The sequence below is a fragment of the Lepisosteus oculatus genome, chromosome 3 (genome assembly GCF_040954835.1).
Source record: "Lepisosteus oculatus isolate fLepOcu1 chromosome 3, fLepOcu1.hap2, whole genome shotgun sequence".
Classification (NCBI taxonomy): Eukaryota; Metazoa; Chordata; class Actinopteri; order Semionotiformes; family Lepisosteidae; genus Lepisosteus; species Lepisosteus oculatus.
Genome location: NC_090698.1, coordinates 24,158,477 through 24,174,383, shown reverse-complemented (window position 1 = coordinate 24,174,383; position 15,907 = coordinate 24,158,477). Strand labels below are relative to the sequence as shown.

The 15,907-nt window shown below is 35.1% G+C and overlaps 1 protein-coding gene across 1 annotated transcript in view; it reads right to left on the bottom strand.

The window, feature by feature from the left end:
- Positions 1–335: 335 nt before the first annotated feature.
- Positions 336–15,907, bottom strand: part of pstpip2 (proline-serine-threonine phosphatase interacting protein 2) — a 32,360-nt gene continuing 16,788 nt past the window's right edge. The window contains exons 3-15 of the mRNA XM_015340185.2: positions 13,447–13,521; positions 12,592–12,626; positions 12,005–12,111; positions 10,700–10,762; positions 9,752–9,850; positions 8,827–8,872; positions 7,491–7,570; positions 6,190–6,288; positions 5,208–5,304; positions 4,844–4,919; positions 4,335–4,369; positions 3,192–3,252; positions 336–2,858 (exon numbers count right to left, since the gene is read on the bottom strand). Of these exons, the coding sequence (XP_015195671.2) occupies positions 3,197–3,252; positions 4,335–4,369; positions 4,844–4,919; positions 5,208–5,304; positions 6,190–6,288; positions 7,491–7,570; positions 8,827–8,872; positions 9,752–9,850; positions 10,700–10,762; positions 12,005–12,111; positions 12,592–12,626; positions 13,447–13,521 (868 nt within the window). The 3' untranslated portion in view covers positions 336–2,858; positions 3,192–3,196. The remainder of the gene's footprint in view (positions 2,859–3,191; positions 3,253–4,334; positions 4,370–4,843; positions 4,920–5,207; positions 5,305–6,189; positions 6,289–7,490; positions 7,571–8,826; positions 8,873–9,751; positions 9,851–10,699; positions 10,763–12,004; positions 12,112–12,591; positions 12,627–13,446; positions 13,522–15,907) is intronic.

Sequence of the window (15,907 nt, the reverse complement as noted above, 5' to 3'; positions counted from 1 at the left end):
GGGATGACGACCATGACAGGACCTTTGCCTGTCTAAGATGAAGGTCACCTTCTATTTCCTGTTTATAATGAATTTTAGATATAATTAATCCAAGATTTTACAATATGGCTTAATAACCAAACTAAACTGTGTGAGCTGTTATTGAATTGAAAGATCTTTTCAATTTTCCTTCCAGTGTTCACGTTAAATTAAATAACGTTAAGAGAATTGTTAGTGAGGATAAATCTAAAAGGCTAGCACAAATAGTAGTGTCTGTAAAGTAGGAGCTGTGAAGCTACTGAGAAAACTCTAGAAAAACCACTGTGACAGGAATAACTATTAAAACACCAAACTGGCTTATTTTGATGGAATATTTATTAACAGAAAATTTAATGCACATAAAATGGGTCATTTCAAATAAATCAGCTTACAATTTGTGCAGCCATTTAATGTATTAATAGTCACATTGCAATTACATTCCATATGGTCTTATCATCCACCGTACATAATATTCCACTTTACCAGGTCTTGTTTCAATTTCAAATTGTAGATGGAAATGTATTAATATTTGTTATTATATTTACATATTATCTATATTTATCACCATAAAGGAAAAAAGTCATCTAAATTTCACTGAGCACTTCTGGTTATACAGTATATTTCATGTAGTAGACATTCTGTTTTGCAATTATTAGGCAGTGTTATATACATAAAATAAGCCATGTAATTGAAGGCATTGCATAGGCAATAGCCAATATTGACCATAGTATTAAAAATGTAAAAACCAGTAGTATTAAATAAGCAAAAATGCTTTAACTAAAATAAGAAGAAATACATACACTCTAATTATAAATAATATAATTTATGAAGCACAAACATTAAAATCAGGTAGCATACTGTTCCTTTCCATGAATATGAAAGAGAAGTATACAATGGAATAGGATTCCTGAATATCCTGCTAGTTTTTTTTCTTGTGTGAAGAAAAGAGTATAGAACACAGGTTTTAAAATTCAAAAAGAACCATAACTTGCAATGTTTCTATTGTTCGTATGTATGAAAAATGTATGAAAAGTATAAGAAAGTTGAGACATTTCTAACAATATTTTACAAATTCAGTATAGCAGGACTGATTTTCTCTGTGTGAAGACAGTAGGAACTTTTTAAATTAATTTACTACATAGCATGCAGTTCTCTCTCAATAATACCACTAGGAAAATAAGGACCAACAGAGTAAACATTTGATCACGTTGAGATGTCTGAGTGATTGATCTGCAGTAGTGCAGTAAAAATGATGTAAAATGGAACAAAACCATAAAGAAAAGCATTGTTACCACAGTAACCAAGGGTTTGTAAGAGAGGATTTGTGTGAGGATTGTCCGAAATATACATATGAAGGGACACATTTTTTAACCATTAACATTGACCTATAGTGTTACACAGTTTGAAACGTGCACATCTGGTCAGTAATAAAAGTTTTCAGTTTGACAATGCAAGTTTAGCTAAAAATGTTTACTTTAAAAAATGTGTTATCATTTGTAGTTCAACACAATGGGACATCATGAAAAGAATATGCATACACCTGCAAGACTGTAGTTTTCAGAATAATTGAAACTACGACCATATATGGTATGTTCCTACATTTCTGGTATATAGTTAATATTTGTGTTTTGAAGTTTAAAAAAAACACTGGGTTGTGCAAATATTTCTCCATACCATAGATATGTTCTATGCTGGATCATAAACTTTTTTGGGGAAACTATACATATAATTATAAATATGGATTAGTATTCTCTTGAATAGCATGTACATCATCATTCAGTGTGAATCAAATGAACAGTATTGGCATTATTTATTATATGACAGTTATAGGACATACAGTAAATGTTTCCAATAATCTATATTATCATCCTTTCTGTAATTCTGTCCACATTTACCAACAGTAAATTTTGCATACAGCTGGGGTTGACTCTTAGGATACCCAAGCAAAGTGCAAATAAAAATGTTTTCTTCATAATTTATAACTCTAAAGCCATGAAGACTATTCAAAGAAATTATCTGATAGGTAAGAACAGAAAGTAGAACAGAGTAGGATCTTCATTTCTCATTTTTCTAAAGGGAAAGGTGCATTAGGTCTTTCTGGCAGTGCACATTTCAGTCCTCCATGCTCACTGAACCCAGTGTTCAGCTATGAGCCTTTCTCCATCTTTATCTCTTATCAATATAAGGCCAACCGACAAACAGCTACTAATAAAAATCCAGCACACCATTTGTTTATTTTATTGTGAAGCCCTGACTGTTCCTTGGGTGTGCAGTAGCAGAGCAGAGGCAGATTATAAATACACTCTGGGTGTTAAAGGCTCTCTCAAAGTACTTAAGAAAAACGTAAGAATTGGTTCTTACCTTCAGCTAAGGAGAAATTGTTAGTAAATGTACTGTATAAGATGGACAGTTTGGTCAAAGAGGAAAATGTACCATTTCTCTCCAGAGAGACTGTGCATGAGGTCAGAATTCAGAACAATACAGTGTATCAACAAGCACAAAAATGTATGTCATTCCTGTAGATATTTACATTTTCTAGATGTAACATGAGAAAATGCTGCAAAGGCTTTAATAAGAGCTAGACAGTGTCAAAGACCATAACTCTTTGTCTTCAATAATGAAGTGAAAATTAGTTCTGCCCTCTTCACAATCAGACATCTGATTGCTGTGGAAGTCAGTTTATACACCACTTTAGACAAATGGCATATCAGTAGTAAGTGTTTTTTTGCCGTTACAAAGGGAAATTGTTATACGGAAAAGGTTGGTATTAAATATGCAGTCTTGTGGTTTTCAATTGTTTCTATCCACATTCTCTGGTGATGAGGACGAAGGATGAAGGGCTGCAACAACAAGAAGATGATTAAGTCTGTGATAATTAATCAACCATTGCAACAATTAAACAATTAATTCATTTTTGGAAGCCTTGGGTAGATCTTTCATAAACGTTTATCAAACAGCTACTAAATATATGCAATATGTTTATACACACATAAGTACATACAGTACAGTACACATAGATATGCAACTCCAATTGTTTAAAATTATAACTTACTGTCTATATCATGCATAACCATTAATTGAACCAGATTCACACAATGTACTGGAATAGGCAAAAGTAATACATGGCAGTGTAATTATAAGAGGAGGTAATACAACAAAAAAAAAAAACTTACATGATCTATTGCCGCACAAAACTATAGGTGGGGTCGTTAACTGTTGAATAAATGCCATCACCTTAAAAAATACAATAGCGTCAATTAAAATTAATTCGGTATTTGTATGTTATTGACTTATCATCAATTTTTTACTTTTATTGCCACACAATTTAAAATACTTAATTGCATAACACAACCCTTTATGGCTGCAACTCCGTATTCTGCTTGTGGGAGAATGAGACATATAGATGAGGACCTCTGACATATCTACCTACAGACAATAACTCAGCAGAACAAGATTTAATAAAATCTTGTCCAAAGATTATTTTTACCCTGCATGTGAAGATTAATAAACATTGTAGAGATATTCTCTGGTTTCTTTAATATTGTATTACAAGTTAAAGCAATTTTCAAATTTGGCAACATAAACATACTCCCTCAACACATTACAGATGGTCTCTATTGTTATTAATGTTATACAGTACCTCTCCCTGCACTTACACCATTTAATTTTTAGGACAGGGATATAAAACATCCCTACTAGGTCACTACCAAGTCCTCTGGAAGCAAACTTCCCGCTAAAATGTGAGTGGAAAAATTGCCATTAATCAGGAAAATTCTTGCAAATTTCCCTTGTCATATTACAATAGTTATACGTATGTCATACACAGTACTGTCCTACTATTATTATAATTGTATACATTTGTATGTATGTAATTACAGTGTGAAGATGTACAGTATAGTGTGTAGAAGTGTAGTGTGTCAAAGAAGTGTAGTGTAAGTTTTATTTTATGTTTATGTTATAAATATACATACATATATATATATAAATCTAAATATACATTGATGCTAAGCATAAGCATTCCCGTATTACATAATGTATTTGTTTATGAATGTGTTAAAATATGCTAAGTTTGGGTTATTTGGTTGTTTCTTATGGATAAATCCAATAGGGGTAAAACAAGGGTACATTTACATCTTTCCATTCCCCATTAACCCTTATATACATTGATTCTTATGGGCAATTTATAAAAAATTGCCAGCATTATTATATTTTTAATTAATTTTTAGTATTAATCCAGATTTGTAGCCTACATTAAGAACTTATGGAAAGGTGTTTATCTGCAAGGCACAGAAACACTGTGTTTTAATTTTACTTACTTTCTGTATCCACAGGGTTAGGCAATGGTCCTCTCCTGAAAAACAGAAAAAATGAAAATGGAAAAAAAACTAGCAGGACAAGTAAAAATAATATTACAACAGGGATTAAAGAATAGACTTTGCAAAGATAAGAGAAAATGACAAGTAGACATGTGTAATTAAGAAAAACAATATAAAGTAGCTTAAATTTAACAGTGAAATCTGTGACATTTGTGTTCTGAATGTATCAATGAAGCTCGCACACTGGGAATTCAGAAAGTGCTTTAGGACAGAGGGTATATTCTTGATTAATACATTTTAAACTGACATTGATTATAGAATGCTTGGGGGTAACGAGTTGGTCCATGTTTTGTATGTTTAATTATTTCATTGTTGACTGGAATCTCAGAACTTGAATAATACAGTCATTAGAAACGACAAACGCCCCACAGAACCATGCTAACCCATTCTTATTTACAACACAGACTCCAGTAAAACACTGGAGATGCTCCTGTGGAATTCATTCTTACCTTCCACCTAGAAACCCTAGGCGACCAACAACAGGAGGCCTCTGACCGCTGTAGAAGTTCTCGTATGGGATGGGAGCTGGATAAAATGAACAAAGCCACCAAAATGAGAGCTATAACTGAGGTTCCTGTATTGGTGGATTTTAATAAATATACCTCTGTCATCAAATACAATAATAATGCTCCTTGTTGAAAGGAGCTATGGTCATTCATTGCAGTGACATACCTGTAGGTATGTAGACATCTTGTAAGAGGACAATTATATTACCTCCAGCATAGGAGACATTCATTAAATGGGGAACAAAAGAACACGGGTTCAGGGGTTCCTGTAGTCCTTATACAATGTCACCTGGGAAACATACTGTACCTGGTGGCTTGTCTCCAGTTCTCCTGAGGTCAATGAAGTACTCAATGTCCTTCTGGATGCTACACTGCTCCAAAGACTTTCTTACTTCTTCATACAGCTGAGTAAAGAGTCACAGGAGATGTATGTGAACAGAAGTACTCAGGATTTTACAACTTAATATAGGGATATCAAAAACTAAGGTGCAAATGTATTGCAGCAAAACAGATACAAACTAATAGTTAATAGCAGTTATATAGACATTTGTATCTCAAAGTATCCCAGAGCACTTTACATACAGGAGGAGACCTACTTATAATAATAGTAATAGTTGCTTACACATATATACCGCTTTTCTGGACACTCCACTCAAAGCACTTTTACAGTTAATGAGAACTCCTCTCCACCACCACCAATCTCCCGCTGGTGGAACACCCAGCTGGGTGTAATGCTCAAGCCTTTATTCACCAACAGTCCCACTACACTGCAAACCAGGTGGTTTCACCAACTGAATTAAGGGTGTATTTTCAGTAATCCAGTTTGTACAAGCCCAGACTGGAATTCGACCAGAACGCTTGAGTTAGGTTACTGTATGTTTCATATCCACTGCAGCAGTAGGTGCAAGTGTCTATTCAATAGTGTCTATTAAATTTTAACAACACAACAAATACCGTAGGATTAATAATTATTCATATAATTACAATCACAATATTACTTGTGATTACTATACAATTATCATTGTAATTTTATAGACCAATACATGCCACAGATTACTCACAAGAGTAATTTAATTTAATTTAATTCCACAGATTTTGGTCTGACAGGTTTTCACCATGCAAAAAGTACAAATAGCTCAATTACACTTTGAACTAAAATACAAATCATTCTTTCTGAACCAGGTAAGTTAAATTCATAATGACATTTTCTGGAAACTTTGTTCTTTTTCAATGGGTATATGACACAGAAACAAATTATTTTAAAAAAGAGACTAAAGAATGAGCCTCACCTCATCGCTGGTGACACACTGCTGAGAAAGATGGTTGAGATGAGTCCATAAAATATTCCGCAGGGCACTTATCCTCTCCACCTCGTAGTTCTCAAATATCTGTAGATATGAGTATGATTAGAACAAAATTTCCTGCAGTTCTGCAAGACTCTTCATTTTCAATTATTCCCGGCTTCCTTTTCAGAGCTGCAGTAAACAGACTAGCAGTCCACTAGGTGGCAATGTTGACTTATCCATTCATTATTATACAACCACAGTTAGGGCAACCCAGAACCCATTCCAGAAGCACACAGGGCTCAAGATGGGACCGCACCCTGGGCATGATTCCAGTCCATGGGCATGCACAAGCATGAGCAGACAGAGACCATTTACAGAGATGTCAATTAACACAGCCAGCATGTCTTAAGAAAAAAGGCAGAGCACCTGGGAAAAGCCTGTGTAGACACAGAGAGAACCTGCAACCTCAAACACAGGCACTTCAACCAAGAATGATAGCAGTACCTTCATCACGCTATGAACAATTAATTCAGGATTCACTGTTCTATATTAAACATTGGAAGCAACTTCAGAGTTAAAATAAAAATGTAGACAATCAGCTGTTTGTTTTGTAATGCAGCTCCCGGTTTTCTGGTTTCCTCTTTTTGTTTTTGAAGTGGAAATTCTTTAAAAACAGCCCAGCAAATTTAGTGTAATTCTAAAATTAACAGATTTGCTTTTAAAAAGAGAAATATGCAAAACGTGTGAGTGCAGGGTAATCAGGATTGAGGTGCAGAAAGAGATGCACTGGCCACAGAAATAATATAGATGTTCTTGTAAGTGATACCCATAACACCCTGTTTAAAAACAACTCAAACATTAATTTCTAAATTGAACCTACTGGAGACCAATAAAAATATTTTGTGGTGGACCCTACCCTCAAACAGGATTGTCCCAAAGGGATTGGCAAACACAAAAACTCCCACTTATTGTATCTAATCAATTACCTAATCAACACCCACTATGTAGCTATGTACAAAGAGTAGAAGCTGTATAGTGTTCTCCAATGGCATGTCAGCTGTAAGTGCAGTCCTTCTTTAAATTTGCCTTCCAACGGTTCACAATGCACACAGGGTAGATTGCACCATGAAGCATAAGAATTTGATCCATGGATTTTTGTCAAAACCGAAGTATAGTCACTGTATTTATGACTAAATGGTGTTTATTGTAGAGATGGGAGAGGTCTTCATTATCCAAATACCAAGATCATTTCTCATTCATAGGAGTGCGGAAGAAGGGCTTTGAGAGCACAAAGAGATGATTACCTCACAAGCTCTCTCATGCTCCTTCTGCCAGTCCTCGCGAATTTTCTCCAGGATGGATACATTCTGACTGTACATTCTGTCTGAAATAATACAGAAGAAAAAGTTTAAGTAACAGGCCATACTACTAGGCAACCTGCTTGCTTTCATCATAGGAATAGTAACACAGATTCTGTCTCTACACAGAAGATAAGAAAAGATTGGCCTGGTAAGTACTTTGATAGGAGAACTCCAAGAAAATCCATGTTGCTCCTACAAGTGGTGTTAGTAGACCAGCAAGGGGCACTCATCCCTCTGGATCTGGATTTCATACCATTTTTCTCAAGAGTAGTGGTTATCCTCTGTTTCCTGACTAAATTCCAATATGTGCTTGAACATTCTAGCCTTCCTAGTGCCTGCCATTAATTTAGTTGGCAAAAGCAATATCCCTCTTCTTCTGATCTGCTGTGCAGTGGGACTGATGGTGCATGAATGTAGCCAGACGAAGTGTGTCTCTTCCCACGTGCTTTGTGATCTATATAAATGTAAGGAATTATTTTTATTATTTTTTCATAAACTAGAATTGATTCAGCTGAAGCACACCTTGGGTGAACTTACAAAGGCTAAAATGTAACCGAAGCAATGAAGCATTGAAGGTGGCATAAGAGTCAGTAAAACACCTGAAAAATTGAATGTATCTTAATTTCTTGTTGCTATTTTTGGAGAACTACTTTATCATAAAAATAGTAATTAAAATTATGTTTTATTGTTATATATAACATCCCTTCTCTTTCACGTTCTGTACTATAGTTTACTTTGCTAGAGTTCCACAGCTGTTGGGACTCATCCAAGGTTTTCTCTAGATAATTCGGAATCAGAAAGATCCCTAAAATAAAAGGTTGTACACTACTCTAGTTTACTGTAATTAAAGCTAAATATTTGTTATATGTTATTTTCACCGGTATTTTAATTTTGCACAAGACTACAATGGCAGGCAAATCCCAGCACCCTGTCCAGGAATGGAACACACCAGATATTCATTAATTTCAACATTTTTTTATTGAGATGAGATTGTAAAATCTATTGTGATGAAAACTGGGAAAGGTACAGTACTCCGCTTACAGGAAATGAGCCCCAGACCCACCCCTATGTATCAACATTTGATACATTATTACATTTCCAAAAAGGTTTGAGTTACATTTAATTAAAACATATCATGCGTGAGTATTAAGTTTGCCCTTATTAATATCCTGAAGTGTGTTATAATGGTTTGTATACTACTGTATACAATGCCTGTTAAATAAATTCAATGTCACAATGTCACTTCTCAGCTCCACAAATAAATTAAAATTTCACTTACCTGCTTCCTCTGCAGCCATTTTTGTTTGCTGAGATTTCAAACTCAGCTAAAAGGTGAAAGAATGATGTTAATATTTTTGTGTGCACATTGTCTGGGTGTTTCTGCAATTAGGTGTGACATTAAGAAATATAATGAGCTAGCATGCATGGTCACAACATTGTCACAATTTGTGTAAAAAAAAACTATTGACTTTTTTGGGTTTTCCAAGATTGTCACAGTCAATATCTTTCGCTTTCAGAATCTACTGCAGCAACACAAATTCTCACAGTGGGATGTCCTGCTTTTGCAATTTTTTTTTCATTCATTGCAATGTTGGAGTTCTTATATTTACAGAATACAGGGGTTGCTTAAGTAAAAATGAGGAAGAAAGAATCAGCCACACAGTTTTACACATGCTTGAAGCACTCTGAGATGTAACCCTTTCATGAGGTCACTGAGTGTAAAATTAGTTTTTATATCTTTCTTTTTATATCTATGCCTTTATCTGCCATTCAAGAGAAATGTATTAAATTAGACCATGAGTAAACATTACATCTGCTATGTAACTATTGGTATTAATAGAAATTTCTTGCTTTCTCTCTTTGCCTAACAAAAAACTTTTCAAATCCCCTTCATCCTCATGGCAGCCTTACCCCCTACTTGAACAGATATCCAGAAATGTTTTGAATCACGTAAATCTCTGCAAATACAAACTCAATGCCTGAATAGGGGAACTTGGTGGTGGTTATTTACTATTTTTACATAACTATTTTTACCATTTCTGATGCAAACAACTAAAACTCGCACCTTATCTAAAACCCCCTGCTGCAATCTAAGATCCCTTAAAGATTTGCAATCTGCAAATTCTAGGCACTTTAAACTTACAAAACATGCAGAAAGATTTTGTCTGGAGATAAGAGATAAGATAAGAGATAAGAGGTCCTACCTTCTCCAGTTGTTTAGCATTGCTTGTATTGGCATTCCGATTCATAGTCTGCTCAGCATCCTCCTTTTCACGGCACTTCTGCTCATAGGTTTTCTTTGTCTTCCAAACAAAAAAGCACACTAATGCAATTTATGTTGTACAGCCAAGACGTATAAGAGAAGACTATTCTATTAAAAGCAAATGATGACTGCCCTAATATAGGTTGATCATGGCACTAAAAAGCAAACCTTACATCCTTCATCAAAATTATTTACTCATCACTACATTATGCTTTTCAAATATTTTGTATTTTAAACACACACTCCTGTTTTGGCTGATGGAAACAGAAGGCGGCAAAGAACTGTACTGTTCCTGTTTTGAACAATTTCATTCAAAATGACTAATCAATTTAAGAAGCACGACAGGCCCATTTTTGGGGGTTACTTGTTCTCCCTCAAGGGCCAGCGAATGAAGGAAAGCCACACTACTGTCCAGTAATGACAAGTCTAGTCATTACTAAAGAGCTTCTTATTCTCTCATGGGCTGTAAATAAAAGAAATGACACTGAAGAAGCTTTCCTTTTTCTAGATGACCAAAAATATTCTATAGTTTTTTGCACTACACATTTATTTTATGTGTTAAATGATGTATTTCTGCTTTGAAAGATCAAATGTAATTTTTTTACCGTAACTTGATACATGGAGCCAGGAACGTTGAGCACAACTAATGACTAGTGCAGCAGAGCTTTAATGCAGCAAAGCTGTTTTTGGTTTCTTTTCCAGCACTTTAGATAGCAGTTGTTCTACACAAATATATTTACACGGGACAGCAAAATTCCTTAAATCAAATTCCCTGGACTGTTTGAAGGGGGAAGAAGCTTCATAAACTCAATACCTAATGTCCAGTTTGATTCTCTATTAGCTCCCTTCCTATAAATCTTACAGAGTTCAAACAGAGTTCAAAACTTACTTCCATTGTTTTCTTGTACTGGGTTGCCTTCTGCTTGTGAAACGCCTCCATATGCTGTTCTACCTAAATGAGAGAATGCTGCAAATTGTTTTATTTTGAAAAAGCAAGAGGTGGACCTGTCTGCTCTAGCAATCACATGCAATAACAAATGTAACAGGACTAAGAGCTTCTGCGACAGAATGAAGACAGAACGGTTAAAGCAATCAGTGCTACTCTATATGGTCAGTCAGCACTTTTACAGAGATATTATCTCTGATATCACGGAGGTGTGACCTATGTAAGGGCCAAATTTAGCAAGTGGAAATGTATGCAATATCACAATACGTAAGATTAAAAGATAAAATACCAAAAAACTCCAATAACTGTACTTAATACTTAATAAAGTATGTAGCAACAGACAATTTATTTTCTGAATATTTTAACTAAACACCTATACTCTCACTCTCATACACAAATACTAAAATCTTATCATGTGCAGTTTTGTATTATGCATTTCACATTTTCATTGGCATTATTTTCCCCCCTTTTAATTTCTTAATAAGTGCGCTATTGCGGCATGGTAATTAGTGCCCCAGATTTCAATGGTCCTGAGTTTGATTCTGACTCTGGGCATCTGTCCATGTTAAATTTGAATGAAAGGTGTCCATTTTGATGCCGGTTCTCCTCATGTTAATGTGACTTTTCTCAACATGCCTTTGTTTCCGGCCATCTCGCAAAAGACTGATTGGCTATGTAAAATTGTTCATCCCTTGTTGTGTGCTCTTACTCTAATACTTAAGCATATGCGCAAAGCTACAATGTATGAGATAATGATTTAATGCTCTAAGTCAGAATCCCCCCTAAAAGTGCCACAATCTGGAATTTGGAGTGCCACAAACATGACTAGGATAACGGTCTTTCTAATAATTCTCTAAACACTGCGTGCTTAGGCTGTGCAGTACTAAATTATTGAGCACAGTTAAAAAAGGGTGTATTAATAAATGTACTGACAGCTGTATACACTAGATATTGCTCAACCATCTGTGTGCTACTTTTTCTTTTAGTTATTTTTTACCATTGTATGCCTTACAGTGCTGATTCAATCTGTATACATTATCATAATTCAAGGTTATTTAACAAATTAATTATAATTTCATGCATCACTTTGTTAACCAATATAATTTTTTTTTCCAATTGATAGTACTGTATATTGGTTCAACTGAATGTCACAAACACTGAAGTCAATTGTAGTTCTTAACATTTGTGTAGGAATTACTTTTCTCAATTATTTGAGCACATCAGTAAGCATATTTAGCATTGTGTTACCTTCTTCCTTGCCTCTTTCTGCCTTTCTCTGAATTCTTCAAGTTTTTTGGCTTCATCTCGCAATGTCTGAGCCAGCTGTATGTGCGATGTACCAACATTTTCAATTTCTAAAAAAGAAGCAAAACACTTGGTCCATGTTTGCAAAAAGAAACAAACTTCCTGAATGTGGACAGTCACATAATAGGATTGGATAGATTGTATTTTGCCTTTTTTGATATAGATATATAAAGTTCATGCATATATGATATGCATTCTGCTTTGACTTTTTATAGTTATGCCCTACTACTATAAAAAGGTACTGGCTACTTGTATCTTTACAGTTCCAGTTATCTCAGCTGTATAGAATAGTATCAAAAATTTGTGTACAAAAAAAACTGGACAATGTCATGTCTATTCTCATATTATTCTGGATAAAATCCTTAGCCAGTTACATCGACATGTAAGTAAATAACGGATGCAGCTATCAAACCAATGAACACAATTGTTGTTTAGTTTCACTTTGTTATTTGAAATGGTGCCACACCCTTTGACACTCCTTTTGACACTCTGAAGCAATTTCAGAGTTTACTCAGATGCAGAGTACTTACGCAACTTGAAAACATCCAGGGATCTCTTAAGTGTGCTGCAAAATAAACAGAATTTTATCAGTCTGCTTCCAAGCTGTGGGTCACACAAAGTGGGTCAGCTTAGCTTTTGTAAAGTCACATTTACTGTGATTTGAAAAGAAGCATGGTTTCTTTAAGAAACAACCACAATAAGAAGAGTAAAAAACACTATCAGGGAGGTGAAGAATTTCTGAGGAAACTGCAGTATCATTTGCTTTCACAGATATGACACAAAGTATTCAAGGAATGTACTATATCAACGTTACATAGAAATGAAGAGATCTTAGTCTGAATCCATTTAATTCACCAGTTAATTTACTTAAATACTGTTTGTTTATTATACATTTTCATTGATATAAATATAGGTAAACCCTATCTGAATGCAGTTTATTCACCTGCATTCTTTACTGCTACTCTCTGGCAGTGAGGGTCTTAAACATGGGATAAATTTCATCTTAAGACAAAAGTCTCTTTTAAAAAATGGTCATCAATTTAATGTTAGAAAAAATGCTAAGAAACAAAGTTGGTATGTAATGCAAATAACAAATTATAGCTTGTGTATTGTGTTACTTATTACAATAGTATACCGACATGCTACAAAATCATTGGTTGTCAGGCCAATGAAATCGTTTTATACCAATGTGTGTACTCTGACACATTAAGTTTGAGTACAGTCTGCAGATACGGATGTCTTTCATTAACCAAAAACTAAAACGGGGCATTCATAAAAAAAATGTTTTAAAAAATCAGCATGAAGAAATCAAGAGGTTTAGTCTTCCTCGCCAAAACTACAATAGGAACAAAGACTTGTTAAGCTTAAATAACACTAGTTCTTACTTCAGTTCACTTAGTCCACAAACCTTCTTGGATAAGTTCAATAAATCTTTGCCATATTTCTCTTCTATTGTAGCCCTGCAAAAAAATAATTGGATAGGTTTTAACAGCTTTCATCTGCATGAAAAAAAAACAAATTTTCAGAATATCTTAAAAAAGTATAAACAGATTCTATTATTTCACTAAGTTTTCATAAGCTACAGAGGCTCCTCAAGAAAATGTATTTCCTACATTTTCTTACTTGCCACTGATGCAAAAAAAAAGTGATCTATTATTGTCTTGTTTGGGTGTAGCATCATACATTCTTAACTACTAACAACAACCTAGCTAAAATCCAACAACAAAAGATTTGACTGATGTTTTATAGACGAATGAGGAACTGTCTAATGCTATAAAAAATTGCAGTATAATATTTTTAAATTTTTCAAAGCAAGACATCATCCAGTCCATAATTCTTTTTGTTTTCTGATGTTATATGTTGTTTTGTTTCTTATTTCATCTCCCGTATGCATAAATCTGGAGGGAACTGTATCCACAGTGTCTTAGAGAAAATATTCACTCCATCCAATGAGGTCCCATCCATCAGTTCATTTTCAAATGAATTTTTCTTCTTCCAGTTCATGGTCACAGGGGAACCGAAGCCTATGCCAGCATGCAATGGGTGCAAGGCAGTATACACTGGACCATCACAGAGCACACAGACACAAACACATACTAGGTCCAGTTTTCCCAGAAGTTAATTAACCTACCAGTATGTCTGTGGAGGCGGAAAAAGGGAGACCACACAAACGGCACACAGATAGCACCCAGGAAATGAACCCAGGGCCCCAGCTAACCAGTGCGCTGCCATGCTGCCCACCATAAGAACATAAGAAGGATTAAAAATGCTCAACTTGTTTGTGCGGTTGTAAGTAATTTATTAGTTTAAGAATCTCTTCAAATACTTTAAAAAGGCCTTTCAGTTAGGTCTTTTGCATGATTTCTGGAGTCCTTTTGACAGGAAACCCTGGGGGGGGGCTCCATCGATGGAAGTTGGGGGGATGTTTTGTGTTTTGCTCTGCTATGAGAAATTGAAGTTCATAGAACATGTTCACAAATGAAATGATCCAGTGGAGTCAGCTGGCGAGTTAGTTTTCCAGTCTCCTGTGACTTGGTATAGAAAAAGATCGCTTCTCCTAATTATGCCTGTTTTGCCCCTCTCTCCAGCAGTAATTCGGATATTGTCGGTTTCTTCTGGGGGGGCACTGATGATTCCAAAGGTGAGGAAGAAGACGCAGTTTTATACCTGAGAGGAAGCTTTTTTCTATTGTTTATTCATACAGACATGTCTTGGAATTGGATGACTAACAAAGGGTTCTGAGGAATGTGGGCCTCTCATACTTAATTAATGTACGTTATTGGAATGTACAGTAACAGGAATGTAGCTGTAGAACAATGACAAATGCTCAGTACAACATGGCCTAACTCTTTGATAGTGTCTCGCTTTGTGTTCATCATTCTTGATCAAAAACAACAGCAGTAACAAAATATGATAGTTTGCAATTCAATGTACAAGGGAAGACATAATCTGTGCAAGAGATATGGTTATTCAATAAATGTCTCTAGAATTGTGGAAATAAGTCTGGGCATCCCTTGAACTCATTAAACCACCACGGGATCTCAGCTAACACTTTCTGTACCTGCAATAAAGTTAGACGAGGTGTCTTTGACAAATAAGTGACAGCGAATAGCATTCTTTGCAATGCATGGTGCCCATAACCATGTCTTTTAGTATAAGTGGATAGTCTGGACACTCTCCAGACAATTGAGCTCCAAGATGTTCTGAACACCCTGAGCGTATTCCTTGAATTACACATACTTTTCTCCCAATTCTAAAAACATATGACCAAAAAAACAGGCACAAAAAACATTTGCCTTATTGTAATGGTATACTGTGAAATAAGGTTAAACCAGTTCATTCGCTGAAGAGATTTGTGAATAGAAGGGTAGTCTGCTAGGAGACAAAAGGAAATGTTACATGTATTTGCATCAACACTTTCCAATTGAAGAGGAAAGAAATAGTATTTTTGGTCACAGATTCCCTTGATTTAAGAGAGCTGGTTTGAGTTAACCCCTCCAAGTCTTTGAAAACTACAAATCAGAAGAGTCATGACAAATACAATTCCTTATAAGTTTCTCATGATTGATAATTTTCAAAATTGCCCTTGAAATCTGCTTCTTAAATGTCTTAACTAATTCTCCAGCCATCTTTACTTTTTCATTCTCCAGCCTACACCTTTCTATTACGCCCCTCTACGTCGCTTTTTTACACAGGAGGTCCAAGAAAGACTCCAGTGATGAAATGTTACTCTTTATTTTTTTCCACTGAATAAACCTCCTGTATGTGTGTTCTTCTGCAACCCCTGCACCTACAGTATGCAGCTCAGCACTCTCATGAAAAAGCTGTACTACATTTAAGATTCTA